Source organism: Canis aureus, chromosome 35, assembly GCF_053574225.1.
Source record: "Canis aureus isolate CA01 chromosome 35, VMU_Caureus_v.1.0, whole genome shotgun sequence".
In the NCBI taxonomy this organism is placed as follows: domain Eukaryota; kingdom Metazoa; phylum Chordata; class Mammalia; order Carnivora; family Canidae; genus Canis; species Canis aureus.
In genome coordinates this window covers 14,506,373-14,525,820 of record NC_135645.1, presented here as the reverse complement: position 1 = coordinate 14,525,820, position 19,448 = coordinate 14,506,373, and the positions used below count along the sequence as shown (strand labels likewise).

Below are 19,448 nucleotides of genomic sequence, written 5' to 3'. Positions count from 1 at the left end.
ATAATCTTGGGTTAAAAGTATGAATTTAGGAATAAAATTCTGATTTTCTACTACTGCTACTTTCCTCAATTCTATATGGTGACATTTACTAGATATATCCATAGAATAAACTCAAATAAAGAGAGTTACACCTACCTCCAACTGTGCAGATCAAGGACAATACTAGAATGATTTTAGGGAGATCATCAGAAGCATTAATAAACGTATTTCTTAAAAATTCCAACCATATGCTAGGAAATCCTTTGGTAAGTAGAGTGAAATTAGACATAGTGTAATTCAAATCCATTCTGTTGTTTCTCACAGACCATCTGAATTCAACTCTTCAGACACAGCAAAACTCTCACAGGATCAAAGGATTGTAAAATTTGCTTTCGTCCTGGCCTTCTAGTGCTTTTCTTTAAAAAGAAGAAGGAAGAAGAAGAAAGAAGAAGAAAGAAGAAGAAGAAAGAAAAGAAGAAGAAGAAGAAGAAGAAGAAGAAGAAGAAGAAGAAGAAGAAGAAGAAGAAGAAGAAGAAGAAGAAGGAGAAGAAAGAAGAAGGAGGAGGAGGAGAAGAAAGAAGGTCATATTTCTCCATAATTCTTTTTGGTGATATCTTAGGGTCCACCAAATTTAGAGAACCCTCTACCTTCTATGATGCTTACAATTTAAATAAGATAGAAAAGGTACAACCCCAAGTGATAGACACTAGCCAGTGTCACCCTGTGTTCACTTATAAGCCAAGGACTACTCAGCTGTTAGTTGTTCCACATCTACCCAACCGTTTGAAAGGAGTTTTCATCTAATCAGTTACTGGGACCACAAGCTGGCATAGACAACTGAGGGGTCTGTCTTCAGCATATCTGAGCCTCTGGAAGCATGTTCTGGTAGCTATTCCAAAGTGGGAAATGGGATGGGGTCAGAATATTCTGATCTCTTTTGTTGTTCTCTCCAAACAGAATAATTAATAAACCATGGTGATCTCTCATCACAGCCTTTTATCTCATCTGGGAGTGATAAGCTAGGTTTTCTCTGATTCTTATATATTCATATATAGTGACCAAGAATAGGAGAAAAATGTTAAAATCAAAAGAATTTAAGACAAGGGGAATTGTTACATGTTGTATCTTATTGTTACTTCCTGAAAGAGGAATCACGAGGGCCCCAATGTGTCCTGGGATGTGTCTTGTTTGAAGAAGTAGGTAATAGCTACAGTCTGCTAATCTCATCTGCTTCCCATGCTAAGGAAAGTTTTATATCAGGGTCTTGAAAGTCATGCCCGGGAATTCTCCAATTCCAAGTCATAGTAGTGACTTAACATTTTCTAGTGCCTACTATTACCATCTTATCTGGCTGTTGTGCTTAATCAATTATTTTACTAAACTTCCCCTCATAATCCCATAATTTTCTTTCTTTCTTTCTTTTTCTTTCTTTCTTTCTTTCTTTCTTTCTTTCTTTCTTTCTTTCTTCTTTCTTTCTTTACTTGAGAGAGAGAGAGAGAGAAAGCACAAGCAGGGGGAGGGCAGAGGGAAAAGCAGCTTCTCTGCTAGTAGGGGGCCCAACATGGGGCTCGATCCCAGGACCCTGGGATCATAACTTGAGCTGAAGGCAGACACTTAACTGAGTCACCCAGGCACCCCCCAAAAAATGTCCTTTTAAAATGCAAATTTCAATGTCTTTTTAAATTTCAAACATGTATGTTTTATTATAGGCCCTTTTCTGATTATAAAAAGTGTTTTGAAAGAGAAAATTAAATGAATAGATGTTTATTGAACACTTTTGAAATAAATATGTAAACATTTCAAAAAACAGGAAAAAAATCAACCACAGTCATGCCGTCTTATGGCTCTTGTGTGTTTTATTTACACAGTTGGGCTCATCCTTAAAAAATTATACTTTATGCTGCTTTCCACTTGGTATGTATCACTAGCATCAAAGAGCCTTGCAAACACCATTTATAAAGCTTGTATCCTATTAGCACCAATGCAAACGTGCTGACTGCGGTCAGGCTGCCTGTAAGTGAAGGCCTGAGGGGCTGCGGTTTGCTGGGTGAAAGACTCTGGGTAGCTTCCTTCACGGCTGTTGGCCTCAGCTTTCCCATCTGTACAGGTCCATAGTCCATGTAACTTATCTGTGTTTATTATATTTATTTGGCATCACCTGTGGTGTTATGATAATACTGGTCCCTGGCTCCTATCTCCAGGGATTTCTATTTAAATTAGTCTGGCTTGCAGTGGGGCTCCACGAACAAATTTAATGTGTAGTTAAGGTCAGCAACCACCATGGTTGCATGGAACCACCAGGGTTCACCCAATTCAAAGGCAAAATTGTTCAATTTTTAGTCTCAAATCCAGTTTCTTTTTAATATTCTTGAGTCAGGTTTTGTGAGAAAGAGTATCAATGCCCTTTGGGCAAAGACCACCAAAACCACATCTGAGGTTGGTAAGTTGGGTTCATTGTTTGTCACGATAAGGGAGAACATTTACCCTGGGGAACTGTGGGGGTGTTTTAGCAGCAGGATGTTGAAATTATTGTGGATCTGGGCTCTGGCTGGGTAATTCTGGAGCAGATTTAGAAATCCTAGAAGGGGATCCCTGGGTGGCGCAGCGGTTTGGCGCCTGCCTTTGGCCAAGGGCGCGATCCTGGAGACCCGGGATCGAATCCCACGTCGGGCTCCCGGTGCATGGAGCCTGCTTCTCCCTCTGCCTGTGTCTCTGCCTCTCTCTCTCTCTCTGTGTGACTATCATAATAAAAATTAAAAAAAAAAAAGAAATCCTAGAAAATTTTCTTAGAATTCTAGAAAAGCGAGGGTTTACTATAAATTGATGTTGTCAGAAAGCAAGGATAATTCTGTGGCTGGGTATCTTAAGATACCTGTAGGGAGGGCAGGCTGGAATAAGGATAAAGCTGTCATGGGGAAAGAAGCAGCCGTCACTCATTTTAGCCAAGAGAGGGGATATTTGGGATCTATGGGTTACCTGGTGACTTTTTGTTTCACTTTATTATGGTATTGAGTGACCTCATCTGATGCTGATGTTCTGTGAGACTGTGTCCAACAAGAGAATAACATAGACTATGTATGAGCAACAGACCTGCTGGTAGTGACACTGAGTGACATCTTGACCAGCTCTCTGATGTCAGGGACTCCTTTTTGTTTGTTTGTTTTTTGTTTTTTGTTTTGCCCCAAAGGATTTCTAAATTCCTTAACCTTACTTTATCACGTCAAGAGCTGAAGGTAAACCAGGGGATCTTGATAGCCATACAAGTTGAAAAGCAAAGCAAGCCTGCCATCCCTCTAAGACAGAGATTCTCAACCTTGGCTCTGCACTGGAATCACTTAGACAGTTTTAAAAATAAAGATAGGGGAGCCTGACTGGCTCAGTTGGTAGAGAATGGGACTCTGGATTTGGGGTTGTACACATGAGCCCCATGTTGGGTATAGAGATTACTTAAAAATAAAATCTTAAGGTGCCTGGGTGGCTCAGTGGTTGAGCGTCTGCCTTCGGCTCAGGTCATGATCCTGGGGTCCTGGGATCGAGTCCCACACCAGGCTCTCTCCACAGGGAGCCTGCTTCTCCCTCTGCCTATGTCTCTGCCTCTCTCTGTATGTATCTCATGAATCAATAAATAAAATCTTTAAAAAAAAGAAAGAAAGAAAATGCCTCCGTTCGCGCACTGTGTGTGGAGTTAATGATTGCTCACTCAAAAAGGGCATGTATCTTTGTCCTCAACAGTCAGTCACCCTTAAGAAATTCTCTGCCATGGAAAAGTAGAAGTCAGACTAGTTCCCTGCCCCTGAAAAGGGGAGTTCTTTCCTATGATCACCACAGTTTCCAGGAAGTAGCTGACAAAGCACCCTGATGAGGGCACGGTGGCATCCTAGTAATCTTCACATGTGCAAACTCTGGCCTAATGGTTTGTGACAGACCCACGCCTGGGGTCCTGCCACACTACACAGCAGCCCATACTCACGGACTCTGAGGTGGGCCGTCAGGTGCCCTCCTAATGCCTCTTCACTCCCACGGGGCCCTTCCTCCTTCTCAGCTCAGCTCCATCACCTGAGGAGATGGACCAGGGCGTCAGGGTGCTTCCCTCTCAGGGCCTCAGCAAGGCAAAGGGAGCCAACACAAGCCAGATAAATAGTTGGGAGGGGTGATAGAGGAAGAGTCAGGGAGGAAGGGCAGGGGCTGAGGGTCAGAAAGGCCAACTGAGAGGCTCCTCTGCCTGGCTTTGGCTGCCATGAGGAAGGATGCAAACTCCAGGAGGGAATGGCTGGCCAAATGGGTAGCTGGACCTCTTGGGAGCATTTGATCCTCCAGGAGGGAAGGCCGAGGGGGAAAGCACCAGAGAGGAAGGGCAACTTCTCGAAGGGGAAACTGGGCTGGCTCACCGTCCAGAGCCTCAGGAGGAATATCCTGAGGGAGTAAATGAGAAGTGGAGGCGAGCGATTCTGTTCACCCCAGAAGAGCCACAGTCAACTGCATCCTCGCTGGCAGTTACTTGCTCCAAGCCCCGCCCCTGCTCTGCACCCATTGGCTTCAGCTTCATAACTCCTGACTTGATTGGCTGATGAAATACACCTGAAGATGCTCTTCAGCATCATTGCCCCTTTCCTGCCAAGGCAACCTTGGAAGTCTTAAGGCCGTGGTTATTTAAAATAGTAATCATAAATAGACAAATAAAGGTGAAAAGGAACCCCACGGATTTTACTGCTATGTTAACTTAAAGTTTTAAACAATGGATTTCTGGCAAAGAGCCGATGGACACTGTTTTCCTAAAATTCTAGAAGAAGTGGGTTTCCTGGGGAAGACAGGGTGGCATAGATTTTGAAAAATGAGGAGGCAGGTTGCTGGGTAAGAAAAAAGAGAGAGAGAAAGGCTATTTGGGACAGGTAGGAGAATGGACAGGCTTGGTGGACTTTCACTTCTGGAACATTTATGTGTGGAATTTTTAGGAATAATGATATACTCATTTCTTTTTTTTTAAGATTTTATTTATTTATTCATGAGAGACACACACACACACACAGAGGCAGAGATACAGGGAGAAGAGGAAGCAGGCTCCATGCTGGGAGCCCCATGTGGGACCTGATTCCGGGACCCCAGGATCATGCCCTGGGCAGAAGGCAGACGCTCAACCTCTGAGCCACCCAAGCATTCCTGATACACTCATTTCTTGTTCCTAAACATACTATATAAAGGATATTTTAATTGAAATTACTTACTTATAGTACCATAAAGCCAATTTTTATATTTCTACTATCATCATGAAATATTTTAGGAGACATTTTGTAATGATTTTGAAATTTAGATACTTACTTGGCACATGTGATATCTTCATAATTTTACTCACACAAAACCTTTGTGAAGTTATTTAAATGCCTACAAAAAGGTTTGTGCAGGGAAGAGAGGTCATAGAGTGGGGAAGCTAAAGGTGAAGCCACCAAAGACAGAAGTAAATGCTGAATAATGGCTGATTAAATTATCCTCCCGGCCTGCAGAGAATCTTTCACAGACTTCATAGGTGGTCTTGTAGTGGCTATAAAACAATAGACGTTGCTGAAGAAAATTATTTTCACAAAGTTAGCAATGGAAATCCATTTTGGGGGTGGTCATACAAGGAAACTAAGAAAGGCTTTCAAAAGTGATAAAGTGTATGTAACATTTGAAGGACATGAAAGTCAAGATTGCTTATGAGAGACATGCAAGTTATCTTCTATTGGAGTTAAAATTAGATTAGCAGATGAAGCAATCACGATATCTATACTCTCATGAGAGACATATAAACATTTACTTTAAAGATTTATTTTCCATTCTTTGTGTTTCATCTCTTTCTCCAGGCATACTTAATTCCACCCCAGTAACTACAAGGAAGAGGAACTATATTTTCCCCTTTATTTTCTCTGATTCATTTGGGTGAATTCAATGGAAAATAAATGATTAGTCATTATTTGTTTCTATAATATCTACTGTAAGTGATTTCCTCTCCATTCTTATTTGCCTATTTATTTATTTATTCATTTATTTGAGAGACAGAGAGAGTAGCAAGGGAGAGCATGAGCAGTGGAGTGGGGCAGAGGGAGAGGGAGAAGCAGACTCTCCACTGGGAGAATTCTTGAAACTTTTTGGTACAAAAAAATGCTTTTATGATAGCTGGAGGACAGTACCAGTGGGCAGAAAGAGCTGCCCTGAATTATGAAGAGTGACTCATTGTATACCTCTTAGTTGGGGTTAGGGATAGCACAAGTCTCCAGGACTTCGTGCATATTAAAAGCAAGGTCTGCAAGATCTTGGTGGGCTAGCTATTGTTAAGATAAGATTGGTTTTATTGCTGTCTAGTAAAACATTAGTTATGAGACACTTCAAATGTATTATCAGTGGGCTATACATGTGAAAGGTGATTGCTAACATGTATCTTGGGTAATGGGCATTCTTACAGTTATGAGAGGAAAGCAGCATTATCAAGAGCAAAATTATAGTGGTAATATATTAAAGGAAGTTCTTTGAGGGAACAGTAGGACTATTGTAATCCATATGCCTCAGGAATCCTGCCTGGAGACCTGGAGCGTAAGCAAAGTCTGGCCTTTGTTCTTTTTCTCCAGTCAATGGGTATACTAAAGGCAGTTGTGTTAGTCATTGCTGGAGTCAGTCACTAAGAGGAAGTGGCCACTGGTTGACCCTTAAGCTGGATCCAGGCTCCTCACTTCCTCCCCTGTCCTTGAGGTGTACATTCTACCCACTGTTCCCACAGTGGGACTCATTTTCAAGAATGCAGCCCTAAGAGAGCAATGCATCTTGAAACTATCTGAACAGTATGTGTGATGGAACACAGGTAAGCCCTCTCTCTATATATAAACTTCTAGGACTCTGGCAGGTGGGTGCAGATTCCTAGAAGTTTATATTTATATTTTATATTTATACCAATTAGAGATTGGTATAAATGAGGTAATATCTTAGCATATTTTGATAGATAAACTAAGCTTACATATACACAGATTTTTTTGAAATACGTTATGTGCTTGGGATATTCTCCATCGTTTACTGTAGTGAGTATTGGAGTAATATCATTGGTCTTAATAGAGAGATAGAAGACTCTTCTTAAGGAAGTTAAATAGTAAATAGTAAATACAATAGAAATTAAGTTAGAAAGACCAGGGTGGGGCAGCCCAGGTGGCTCAGAGGTTTAGTGCCGCCTTCAGCCCAGGATGTGATCCTGGAGGGCCCGGATGGAGTCCCACGTCGTCGGGCTCCCTGCTTGGAGCCTGCTTCTCCCTCTGCCTGTGTCTCTGCCTCTCTCTCTCTGTCTCTGTGTCTCTCATGAATAAATAAATAAAATCTGAAAGAAAGAAAGAAAGAAAGAAAGAAAGAAAGAAAGAAAGAAAGAAAGACCAGGGAGTTGAGGAAGGTGTAGTTAAAAAAGAAAAAATATCTCAAAAGCTCAATGATTTGGATTCCAAGGATGTCCAGTGTACAGCCACTAGAATGTATTACAAAGTGAAATGGAAGAAAATCCTTAAAAGCTTTTTTTAATTAAGTTTTACAGACACACATACACACATGTAGTAGGTTTTCAACTCAATTAATTTTCACATATATATCAACCTGTGAAAGCAGCCTATAGAAAAATACAGAATATTTTCAACAACCCAGAATATTTCTTGTACCTCTTTCCAGTCAGTATCCCTTTCCCAGAATTATCTTTATTTGGATTTCTGTTACCCTTGGATATTTTACCTATTTCTTACATTTCCTATAAATGGTACCAAATAATATGTATTCTGACTTCTTCCACTCATTATTATTTCATGAGATCATCCACGACATAGTTTTTCTTTTTTAATTGCTATGTAGCATCTAATTTTATGAAGATTACTATAATTTACTTATCCTTTCTAGAGTTGATGCCATTTAAATTGTTTTTAGTTTTGGCTACCACACATAAGGCTTCTGTTACATTTTTGTATGTCTTTTGATGCACATATTAATTCATTTCTCTTGGATGTATATATCTAGGAGATAATCAGTGGGTCAAAATACAACTGTAGTAGTACTGCCACTGTCATTATGTTTGAGCTCTATTGATGTGGTGATGAAAAGTTGGAGAGGGAAGTATTTTAAAATCTTATGTTTATATTTCACTCTTTTGGTGGGCCTATGACCCTTGGCTGTGACCCTCACATGTTTCTTACTTTTTTCTCCTCCTTCTCCACCTTAGATAAGACAGGGAAGCTAAAGGGAACCAGAGTAAGGTCTTTGTCCTCTACCTATGTAATAAGGATCTGGTAAGGTCTTTTCCCTGGAGAGTAGGTCTTTTTATGGAAAATGGCCTGGGTTTATTTCACTATGATGTTTCCCTTTTTTTGCCAAAGATATGAGGTGATTGTTCTCAGTTCTTCACTATGAGAATCTGGAGGTGTTCATGCTGGTGAAACCTATAGAATTTTAGGTCCTCTCTAAGACTAGAGCCCTGAGGAGTTTGTCACCCTCAAGTGAATTCATACTCATCCTCCAGAAGTGCATCAAAATTACCATTACTTGTGTTTGTTAATTTATGTTTCAATTTTTGTACTCAATAAATATTTATTGATTAGGTAGTATATGCCAGAGACACTTTTAGAAACTACTTATCAATGATGTAGAATATTGGAAAGTTCATTTTCTAGTAGGGAAGAGACACAAATAAATTGATAATTATAAAACAAAGAGATAAGAGTTAGGATAGGGGTAAGTCCAGGGTAGTATGAAAGTACATTTCTCTTAATTAGTACTGGGTTTTATTTTCAGATTCTAGGCACAGAATAAAATACAAAAATAATGAGACAGCTGTATCTGGAGAAAATGTGACCATCTTCTGCAATTTAACAACTTCAGCAGATGTTGTGCAAGTTACTTGGCAGAAGATTCAAGGTTCTTTGACACAAAATATTGGCACATATAGCAGTATATATGGAGAAAAGATTTTCCCACCATACAGAGATCAGCTGCACTGTGAGGTCATCGAATCCAATTCCTCATTCATAACTATCCGTGAAGTAACATTTGAAGATGAAGCCTGCTACAAATGTCTATTTAATGTGTTCCCACATGGCAGCCATGTTGGACAAATCTGCCTTAACATTATAGGTATATAAATGTTTTATGTACAGTCAAAATTGTGGTGATATGGTCTTTAAAAGTTAAGGTCCAGAGAAAGAATGTTAGAGAAGGAAAGATCATAATAGAGGTCACCCATGGCAGGTCTTTTGTTAGACAGAGGAAAAAAAATGGAAGTCAGTGATAGTTACATAACTTTTCTGTCTTCACACAATGAAGGGCAGGTATAACATTTGGGTCTTCTGACCTCTCATCTAACTTTTTATACCACACTGATTTTATTCTGGTGAATAAATTTTGTGAATGGCATCAGAATTTTCACTGGGAAAGAGAGGAAAAGAAAAGGAGAATAGAGAGATTCCTGGGGGGGCTCAGTGGTTGAGCATCTGCCTTCAGTTCAGGGAGTGATCCCAGAGTCCCAGCATGGAGTCCAGCATGGCTCCCAGTAGGGAGCCTGCTTCTCCCTCTGCCTCTCTCTCTCTGTGGTTCTCATGAATAAATAAATAAAACATTTTTTAAAAGAAAAAGAGAGTAGAGAAAATGAAAGAGGAAAGACTTAGAGAATAAGAATTTCCTAACAAATTAACAAAATGTTGAAGGAATAGTGATAGTGTCATAGTGTCCCCTCATTATATTGCAGTAAATTTAAAGTATTGGATGTTTATATAAGCTAATTTTAAGGTTAGATGAAAGTGGAGATATGAATCATTTCTCTTAAGTTGGAGGATAGTAGGTATGAGAGATGGAATTGTGAAGTTTTGAAAAATGTGAGAAGAGGTATCTGAAATGGACATGTTTCAACATTTTGTCATCATATAAATATTTGAGGGAGTCTATCTCTCAGAAATCTAGTATGGTATATTTTTATATTTAATTTTGTGTCTCCTTTTTTGTCCCAGCTGTATCTGAATTAAAATCTGAACTCCAGTCCAGTCTTGACTCTGAAGATTTTCTTACATTTATTTACTCAGCTGTGGGAAAACCTGTTCCTCAAATATCTCTTTTCCCATCACAAGTCTTAATCAATCCACCAGAAGAATACTTTGCCCAGAACCCAAATGGCACGGTGACTATCACTAAAATGTACAATATCTCCTTGAAGACTGTGAGGTCCCTAGGTCTCCAACATCTGACTGTGTACATGGATCATCCTCTAAGGAATGAAGAGAAGATTGTTCCTTTGTCAGTTAAACAAAAATGTAAGTAGAAGTAATAGTCAACAAGGGGAAATGCTTTAAAAATTCATTTCAGAAGTATTTTTGTACTCATCTATTTTTGGAAATGTTAAGTCATCCTGATGCACATGGTTGGTTAAAAGAATCAAGTAATGAAAACTTTGTCTGATTCAGTTCTGCCTCCAAAGGTAACTGTTCTTAAATGGCAAATTTTTAATTGATCTCCCTTACCTGGTTTCCACTGAATTTCTGCCATGGTCAGTGAAGACCAGGTTCATTTACATCTCCTTCAACTTTTCCTCTTCCCAATATAGTTCCTTTCTTCCCAATATAGTTCTTTTGCTGATTACTTCTACAACCTTCAGCAGTACAGTAAAACTAATTTTGTGACATTCACCATAAAAAGGCTCTCTTAGTTGCTCATTTTTCCTTGCCTATCTTCCACCCAAGCTCTGTCAATTGTACACTCTGTTCCAAAGCCATAGTTAAACAAGGTATGATTTAATTTAATTCACTTCATTTTATTTCATTATTTCTTTTGAAAAGGTATGTGTCAGTTTTATGGCTGGTCCTTTGAAAGGAATGTATCTCCCCTTCACCCTGGATGTTTTTAAAATTTTATCCTAGTATTTGTTTTATATTAGTTTTATTATTAGTGTTTTGGTGTCACATTCTTTGTGTACTTATCTTGTTTGCATTTCCCTAAGCTTTTTGAGTCTGTGGGTTAATGTCTTTCATCACTTTTGGAAAATGTGTGAACTCAGGAAAATGATGAGGATAACATTTCTCCATAATTTGTTACAATCATCCAAGAGCCAAAAAGCATCACTAGCCATCGATGATATTGAATCATAAAGTTTGAATGAATGAAGGAGATATCACATCTTTTGGAAGTTTAACAGTTTTTCTGCATAACATTTTATGGGTCTATTGAAATAAATAGCCTAGTACACAGTCCGGATGCGATAAACATAACCTCATTTAAACCTGGGACATATCATTAATCTCTTAACTAAACAACCTGTGAACTAACCTAAATAAAGCACAAAAAAATGACCAGCACAAAATGAAACTACTATAAAGCATAATACACTTAGGCCAACATAAATTATCCTTGCATCATTTTCAGCCAACCCAGGTTAGCACAACCTGGTTCAAGTAGAGTCAACTCTGCTGCAGAATTAGAAGAGTGAGCAGTTTCCCTAGTGATTTTGGTAGTCAGGCAAACAGGCCACAGAATCTATCCTATGGTCTTACAATGTTGTTTCATGTGATTGATAATTTGCTTGTTACACAACTTTGATTTAATTACCTACCCACCCTTAGAACTTGTAAAATACTCCTCTATTGTCTTTGATCATTGTTATTGCTGAGAAGTCAAATGTCGATCCAATAATTATAATAGTAAATATTACTGTATCTTCTCTTCGATAATGTAGTATCTTCTCTTTATCCTTAGAGTTCTGAAACTTCCTAGTGCTATTTTTAGGGTATTTTATTTTTAATACTTCAATGCAGTTGGCATTTGGTGAGTTCCCTTGGTTTGGAAACTCAAATCCCTCAATTTGAATATTTTCTCATTTCTTTAAGAATTTTCCACCTGCTCACTTAACTTACTCTTTTTTATAAACCTCAGTTAAGGGGGGCGGGGCAAGATGGCGGAAGAGTAGGGGTCCTCAACTCACCTGGTCCACCAACTTACTGAGATAACTTTCAAAATACACAAATTCGACCTGAGATTTAAAGAAAGAACAGCCGGAATGCTATAGAGAGAAGGGTTTTCGCTTCTAGCAAGAATTCTCTAGGGTGAAGTTTACTTGGGTCGTGGTTGATATTCTTGACTCAACCTGCTCATACAGCCACTCTGCACTGAGATAAATGACTAGAATGAAGAATTCACCACAAAAGAAACAAGCAGAAGCAGTACTCTCTGCCACAGAGTTACAGAATTTGGACTACAATTCAGTATCAGAAAACCAATTCAGAAGCACAATTATAAAGTTATTGGTGGTTCTGGAAAAAATTATAAAGGATTCTAGAGACTTCATGACTGCAGAATTTAGACCTAATCAGGCCGAAATTAAAAATCAATTAAAAGAGATGCAATCCAAACTGGAGGTCCTAATGATGAGGGTTAATGAGGTGGGAGAAAGAGTGAGAGACATAAAAGACAAGTTGATGGCAAGGAAGGAAGCTGAGGAAAAACGAGAAAAGCAATTAAGGGACGATGAGGAAAGGTTAAGGGAAATAAATGATAGCCTCAGAAGGAAGAATCTATGTATAATTGGGGTTTCAGAAAACACCGAGAGGGAGAGAGGGCCAGAAAGCATATTTGAACAAATCATAGCTGAGAAATTCCCTAATTTGGGGAGGGAAACAGACATTCAGATCCAGATAGAGAGGTCCCCCCCAAATCAAGAAAAACCATTCGACACCTCAATATTTAATAGTGAAACTTGTAAATTCCAAAGATAAAGAAAAAAATCCTTAAAGCGGCAAGAGACAAGAGATCCCTAACTTATATGGGGAGAAATATTAGATTAACAGCAGACCTCTCCACAGAGATCTGGCAGGCCAGAAAGGGCTGGCAGGATATATTCAGGGTCCTAAGTGAGAAGAACATGATGTCAAGAATACTTTATCCAGCAAGGTTCTCATTCAGAATAGAAGGAGAGAGAAAGAGCTTCAAAGATAGGCAGAAACTGAAAGAATATATGACCACCAAACCAGCTCTGCAAGAAATATTAAGGGAGACCCTGTAAAAGAAAGAGGAAGTCCAAAGAAACAATCCACAAAAACAGGGACTGAATAGGTGCTACAATGACACTAAATTCATATCTTTCAATAGTTACTCTGAATGTGAATGGGCTAAATGATGCCATTGAAAGACCCCGGGTTTCAGCCTGGATTCAAAAACAAGACCCATCTATTTTCTGTCTACAAGAGACTCATTTCAGACCTAAGGACACCTTCAGATTGAAATTGAGGGAGTGGAGAACCATTTACCATTCAAATGGTCCTCAAAAGACAGCTGGGGTAGCAATCCTCATATCAGATAAATTAAAGTTTATCCCAAAGACTGTAGTAAGAGATGAAGAGGGACACTATATCATACTTAAAGGGTCTATCCAACAAGAAGACCTAACAATCATGAATATATATGTCCCTAATGTGGGAGCTGCCAAGTATATCAATCAATTAATAACCAAAGTAAAGAGATATGTAGGAGGCATATCTCCATATTAGTCTCCACTAGTAGTAGGAGACTTCAACACAGCACTTTCTGCAAATGACAGATTTTCTAAGCACAACATCAACAAAGAAACAAGGACTTTAAATGATACACTGGACCAGATGGATCTCACAGATATTTACAGAACTTTCCATCCAAACACAACTGAATACACACTCTTCTCAAGTGCACATGGAACTTTCTCCAGAATAGACAACATACTGGGTCACAAATCAGGTCTCAACCAATACCAAATGATTGGGATTGTCCCCTGCATATTCTCAGGCCACAATGCTTTGAAACTAGAACTCAATCCCAAGAAGAAATTTGGAAGAAACTCAAACATGTGGAGGTTAAAGAGCATCCTACTAAAAGATGAATGGGTCAACCAGGAAATTAGAGAAGAATTAAAAAGATTCATGGAAACTAATGAAAAGGAAGATACAACCGTTCAAAATCTTTGGGATACAAGAAAGGCAGTCCTAAGAGGAAAATACATCGCAATACAAGCATCCCTCAAAAAATTGGAAAAAACTCAAATACACAAGCTAACCTCACACCTAAAGGAACTGGAGAAAGAATACCAAATAAAACCTATACCAAGCAGAAGAAGAAAGATAATAAAGATCCGAGCAGAACTCAATGAAACAGAGACCAGAACTGTAGAACACATCAACTGAAACAGGAATTGGTTCTTTGAAAGAATTAATAAGATAGATAAACCATTAGCAAGCCTTATTAAAAAGAAAAAAGTTCAAATTAATAAAATCATAAATGAAAGAGGAGAGATAAACAATACCAGGGAAATACAAACGATTTAAAAATATATTATGAGCAGCTAATCACCAATAAATTAGGCAATCTAGAAGAAATGGATGCATTTCTGGAAAATCACAAATTGCCAAAACTGGAACAGGAAGAAATAGAAAAACTGAACAGATTGCTAGAACTCATACAGCAATTCGGCAATGTGGCAGGATACAAAATCAGTGCCCAGAAGTCAGTGGCATTTCTATACACTAACAATGAGACTGAAGAAAGAGAAATTAAGGAGTCAATCCCATGTACAATTGCACCCAGAAGCATAAGTTACCTAGGAATAAACCTAACCAAAGGGGTAAAGGATCTATACCCTAAAAACTACAGACCATTTCTGAAAGAAATTGAGGAAGACGCAAAGAGATGGAAAAATATTCCATGTTTATGGAATGGAAGAATTAATATTGTGAACATGTCTATGCTACCCAGGGCAATTTACACATTCAATGCAATCCCTATCAACATACCATGGACTTTCTTCAGAGAGTTGGAACAAATCATCTTAAGATTTGTGTCAAATCAAAAAAGACCCTGAATAGCCAGGGGAATATTGAAAAAGAAAACCAGAGCTGGGAGCATCACAATGGTGGATTTCAAGTTGTAGTACAAAGCTGTGGTCATCAAGACAGTGTGGTCCTGGCACAAAAACAGACACATAGTTCCATGCAACAGAATAGAGAATCCAGAAATGGGCCCTCAACTCTATGGTCAACTAATATTCGACAAAGCAGGAAAAACTATCCACTGGAAAAAGGACAGTCTATTCAATAAATGGTGCTGGGAAAATTGGACATCCACTTGCAGAAGAATGAAACTACACCATTCTCTTACACCAGACACAAAGATAAACTCAAAATGGATGAAAGATCTAAATGTGAGACATGAACCCATCAAAATCCTAGAGGAGTGAGCATCCCGGGTGGCTCAGTGGTTTAGCACTGCCCTCAGCCCAGGATGTGATCCTGGAGTCCTGGGATCGAGTCCCGCGTTGGGCTCCCTGCATGGAAGCCTGCTTCTCCCTCTGCCTATGTCTGTTCCTCTCTCTCTGTGTGTTCATGAATAAATAAATAAAATCTTTAAAAAAATCCTAGAGGAGAACACAGGCAACACCCTTTTTGAACTCAGCCACAGCAACTTCTTGCAAGATAACATCTATAAAGGCAAGGGAAACAAAAGCAAAAAAGAACTATTGGAACTTAATCAAGATAAAAAGCTTCTGGGCAGCAAAAGAAACAGTCAACAAAACTAAAAGACAACCTACAGAATGGGAGAAGAGATTTGCAAATGACCTATCAGATAAAGGGCTAGTATCCAAGATCTATAAAGAACTTATTAAGTTCTCTCTCTCTCTCTCATGAATAAATAAATAAATAAATCTTTAAAAAGAAAAGAAAAGAAAGAAAAGAAAAGAAAAGAAAAGAAAAGAAAAGAAAAGAAAAGAAAGAAAAGAAAAGAAAGAAAAGATACATGTGGCCAACAAGCACATGAAAAAATGCTCCGATCACTTGCCATCAGGGAAATACAAATCAAAACCACAAGGAGATACCACCTGACACCAATGAGGAAACAACAAATGTTGGAGAGAATGCGGAGAAAGGGGAACCCTCTTGCACTGTTTTTTTGTTTTGTTTTGTTTTGTTTTTTATTTATGATAGTCAGAGAGAGAGAGAGAGAGAGAGAGAGAGAGGCAGAGACATAGGCAGAGGGAGAAGCAGGCTCCATGCACCAGGAGCCCGACGTGGGATTCGATCCCCGGTCTCCAGGATCGCGCCCTGGGCCAAAGGCAGGCGCCAAACCGCTGCGCCACCCAGGGATCCCCCCCTCTTGCACTGTTGGTGGGAATGTGAACTGGTGCAGCCACTCTGGAAAACTGTGGAGGTTCCTCAAAGAGTTAAAAATAGATCTGCCCTACGACCCAGCAATTGCACTGCTGGGGATTTACCCCAAAGATACAGACTCAATGAAACACCGAGACACCTGCACCCCGATGTTTCCAGCAGCAATGTCCACAATAGCCAAACTGTGGAAGGAGCCTCGGTGTCCATCGAAAGATGATGGATAAAGAAGATGTGGTCTATGTATACAGTGGAATATTACTCAGCCATTAGAAACGACAAATACCCACCATTTGCTTCGAGGTGGATGGAACTGGAGGGTATTATGCTGAGTGAAATGAGTCAATCGGAGAAGGACAAACATTATATGTTCTCATTCATTTGGGGAATATAAATAATAGTGAAAGGGAATATAAGGGAAGGGAGAAGAAATGTGTGGGAAATATCAGAAAGGGAGACAGAACGTAAAGACTCCTAACTCTGGGAAACGAACTAGGGGTGGTGGAAGGGGAGGAGGGCGGGGGGGGTGTGAATGGGTGACGGGCACTGAGGGGGCACTTGACAGGATGAGCACTGGGTGTTATACTATATGTTGGCAAATTGAACTCCACTAAAAAATATACATAAAAATATATAAACCTCAATTAAGTGGGCATTAATACATTTCAATTGAATTTTATTTTCTTCTTTTAAGAAATATACCTCTTTTTTCAAAGTATCAGAGAGATTTTAAAAAGTTATCTTTAACTGCTTTCATTCGATTTTTCCTTCTTTTGACAATCAGGTTTATAATTTTGAACTGCTTTTACAATTTAAGATTAATTTTACAAATTAAAGTTCATTTAATTTTTTTCATGCCCTGTTTTTCCTACTTAAAAAAAAAAGCAATTATCTTGTCAAATCTATCTGAGAATAATAATTTAGAAGTAGTTGTAATTGAGATGCCTTGGTGGCTCAGCAGTTGAGCATCTGCCTTTAGCTCAGGGTGTGAGCCTGGGGTCTGGGATCAAGTCCTGCAACAGGCTCCTTGCAGGGAGCCTGCTTCTCCCTCTTCCTGTGTCTCTGCCTCTCTCTCTCTCTGTCTCTCATTAATAAATTAAAAAAATTAAAAAAATAGAAGCGTTGTAATTATCTTCTGTTTCTTTAATTATCTCCTATCCTCCCACCCCCCCTTGCCAACTCACTACCACCTTATTGATTGATTGATTGATTGATTGATTGATTGAGTAGGTTCCATGCCCAACAAGGGCTTGAACTCACAACTTTGAGATTGAGAGTCACATGCTTTACTGACTGAGCCAGCCAGGTGCTCCCCACCATTTTAATTTTATGTTTCTTTTACTTAGTCTTTCTCACTTTGATTTCATGCTTTATTCAAAGCCTAGTGAGCCCTGACTGGAGAATTACAGAATATTATTTGGTTTATTGCATTTTGTAAAGAAAGATTTTTGGTTGTAGAAAGCAGGCAGCTGTTACTCAGGAGACTCCAAAAGCCAGAATGTAGAGGACTGTACTTTGGGCTTCTGACCTCCTACTCTAGTTATTTCCAGTATATTTGTTAAATTCCTTAACTGCCCCTTTCTTCTCTCTCTCTCTCTCTTTTTCTTGGCTGAGGGGTAAGCACACCTGGCTCTCCAGCATTGTGACTTCAGATATGGAAATGGGTGCTTTTGACTGTAAGTTTCATTCTCACCCCTCCTTCTTTTGTCATCTGAGTTCCAATGCTCTCCAGGTTCTGCAGAGCTGTCCCTGCAGGTGTAGGCCTCTTTGTGCATACATGAAACCTGCAGCTTCTCTCATCCTACACCTTCATAAGCCATTCCTCTATCCACTATACATCTTTTGTAAATTTGTTTAAAATCTCTTGCCAGTAAAGATCACTTTTTTGTTTGCTGTTTTTCACTTAATCATTTTACCTTTGTTACTATCATTTTAATGAAGTCTTAGAAAGGAGTAGAGGTAAATATTCTTGTGTTTCTTGAAAGTGAAATTAATCAGCTTCTTTTTTTTTTTTTTTTTTTTTTTTAATCAGCTTCTTTTTCCTGGAAAAATTCCCCAAATCATGTGATTGGAACATGCCCATTGTATCTCCCATCAGTCTATTGGCTGAATTATTATGGTTAATTTCACTTCTTATTGAGCTACAAATGTCTATAAAGAAGTAACTTATGAATTTAGAAGATAATTCTTCCTTGCTTAGCTTTGCAACAAATATTAGGGATATAGATTCCTGATTCTGAAATCTTTTTTATTTTTTAAGATTTTATTTACTTATTCATGAGAGACACAGAAAGGGAGGCAGAGACATAGGCAGAAGGAGATGCCCTGCAGGGAACCTGATGTGAGACTTGATCCCAGGACCCTGGGATCACTACCTGGGCCAGAGGCAGAAGGTCAACCACTGAACCACCCAGGCGCCCCACTACTGAAATCTTCTACACAGCCTTAATTCCCATGCTTTATTATTGCTGACTTAGGGCTCTGTTCACATTTTAGGCCCATTCAGCCTCCTTTGCCCATTTTGAATAAGCTATGTAATATCCCACTGAAAAAGAACATAGTTAAAATTAAAAACTGCAGCAAGGTGTTATCTGAGCAGTCAAAAATAAATAGCACAAAGTTTCTCACATGGATTTCCCTAATAGCATCAGGAAAGAAATAATTGCTAGCAAGAATTTCTCTTCAGTGGTAATGAAAAATTCAAAGCTGCGAATTAAAAAGAGGTAAGCTGGTACAATGAGCAGAAAAATAACCTCAATCAGATAGATAACCCCAAAATCTACCACAAACAGACCTAAGAATATAAAATGCACAATAATTCATGCTATTTAATATAAGTGCAAATTTCCTTAAGGTCCATTCACAAAGTGTAGTGTTTCACTTTTATGTTATACCGAAGAACCAGCATCGATGATCACGATGACCTTTGGTTAAACTTATGTTACAATGAAAAATGGAAATTATATTCGGAAGATTATGCAGAAAGAAGTGGATTTGTAATACAATTTAGGAACACTGTGGTCAAAATACCTACTATACAGTGTTGACATAATATGTTTCTTTCCATAAGACTGCAGGCTCTAGGGGCAGCCTGGGTGGCTCAGCGGTTAGCACTGCCTTCGGACCGGGGTGTGTTCCTGGAGACCCGGGATCCAGTCCCATGTCGGCTCCCTGCATAGGGCCTGCTTCTCCCTCTGCCTGTGTCTCTGCCTCTCTCTCTCTCTCTCTCTGTCTGTCTCTCATGAATAAATAATAGAAAAAAAAAAAAAGAAAGAAAAAAAGACTGCAGGCTCTAGAACCAGACAGAACTGAATTTGC

The 19,448-nt window shown here is 39.0% G+C and overlaps 1 protein-coding gene across 1 annotated transcript in view; it reads right to left on the bottom strand.

Annotated features, from left to right (window-relative positions):
- Positions 1-4,496, bottom strand: part of SLC9C1 (solute carrier family 9 member C1) — an 81,594-nt gene extending 77,098 nt beyond the window's left edge. The window contains 4 exon segments of the mRNA XM_077884432.1: positions 136-196; positions 198-395; positions 3,950-4,035; positions 4,368-4,496. Coding sequence (XP_077740558.1) covers positions 136-196; positions 198-227 — 91 coding nt within the window. The 5' untranslated portion in view covers positions 228-395; positions 3,950-4,035; positions 4,368-4,496.
- Between the last annotated feature and the right edge of the window lie 14,952 nt (positions 4,497-19,448).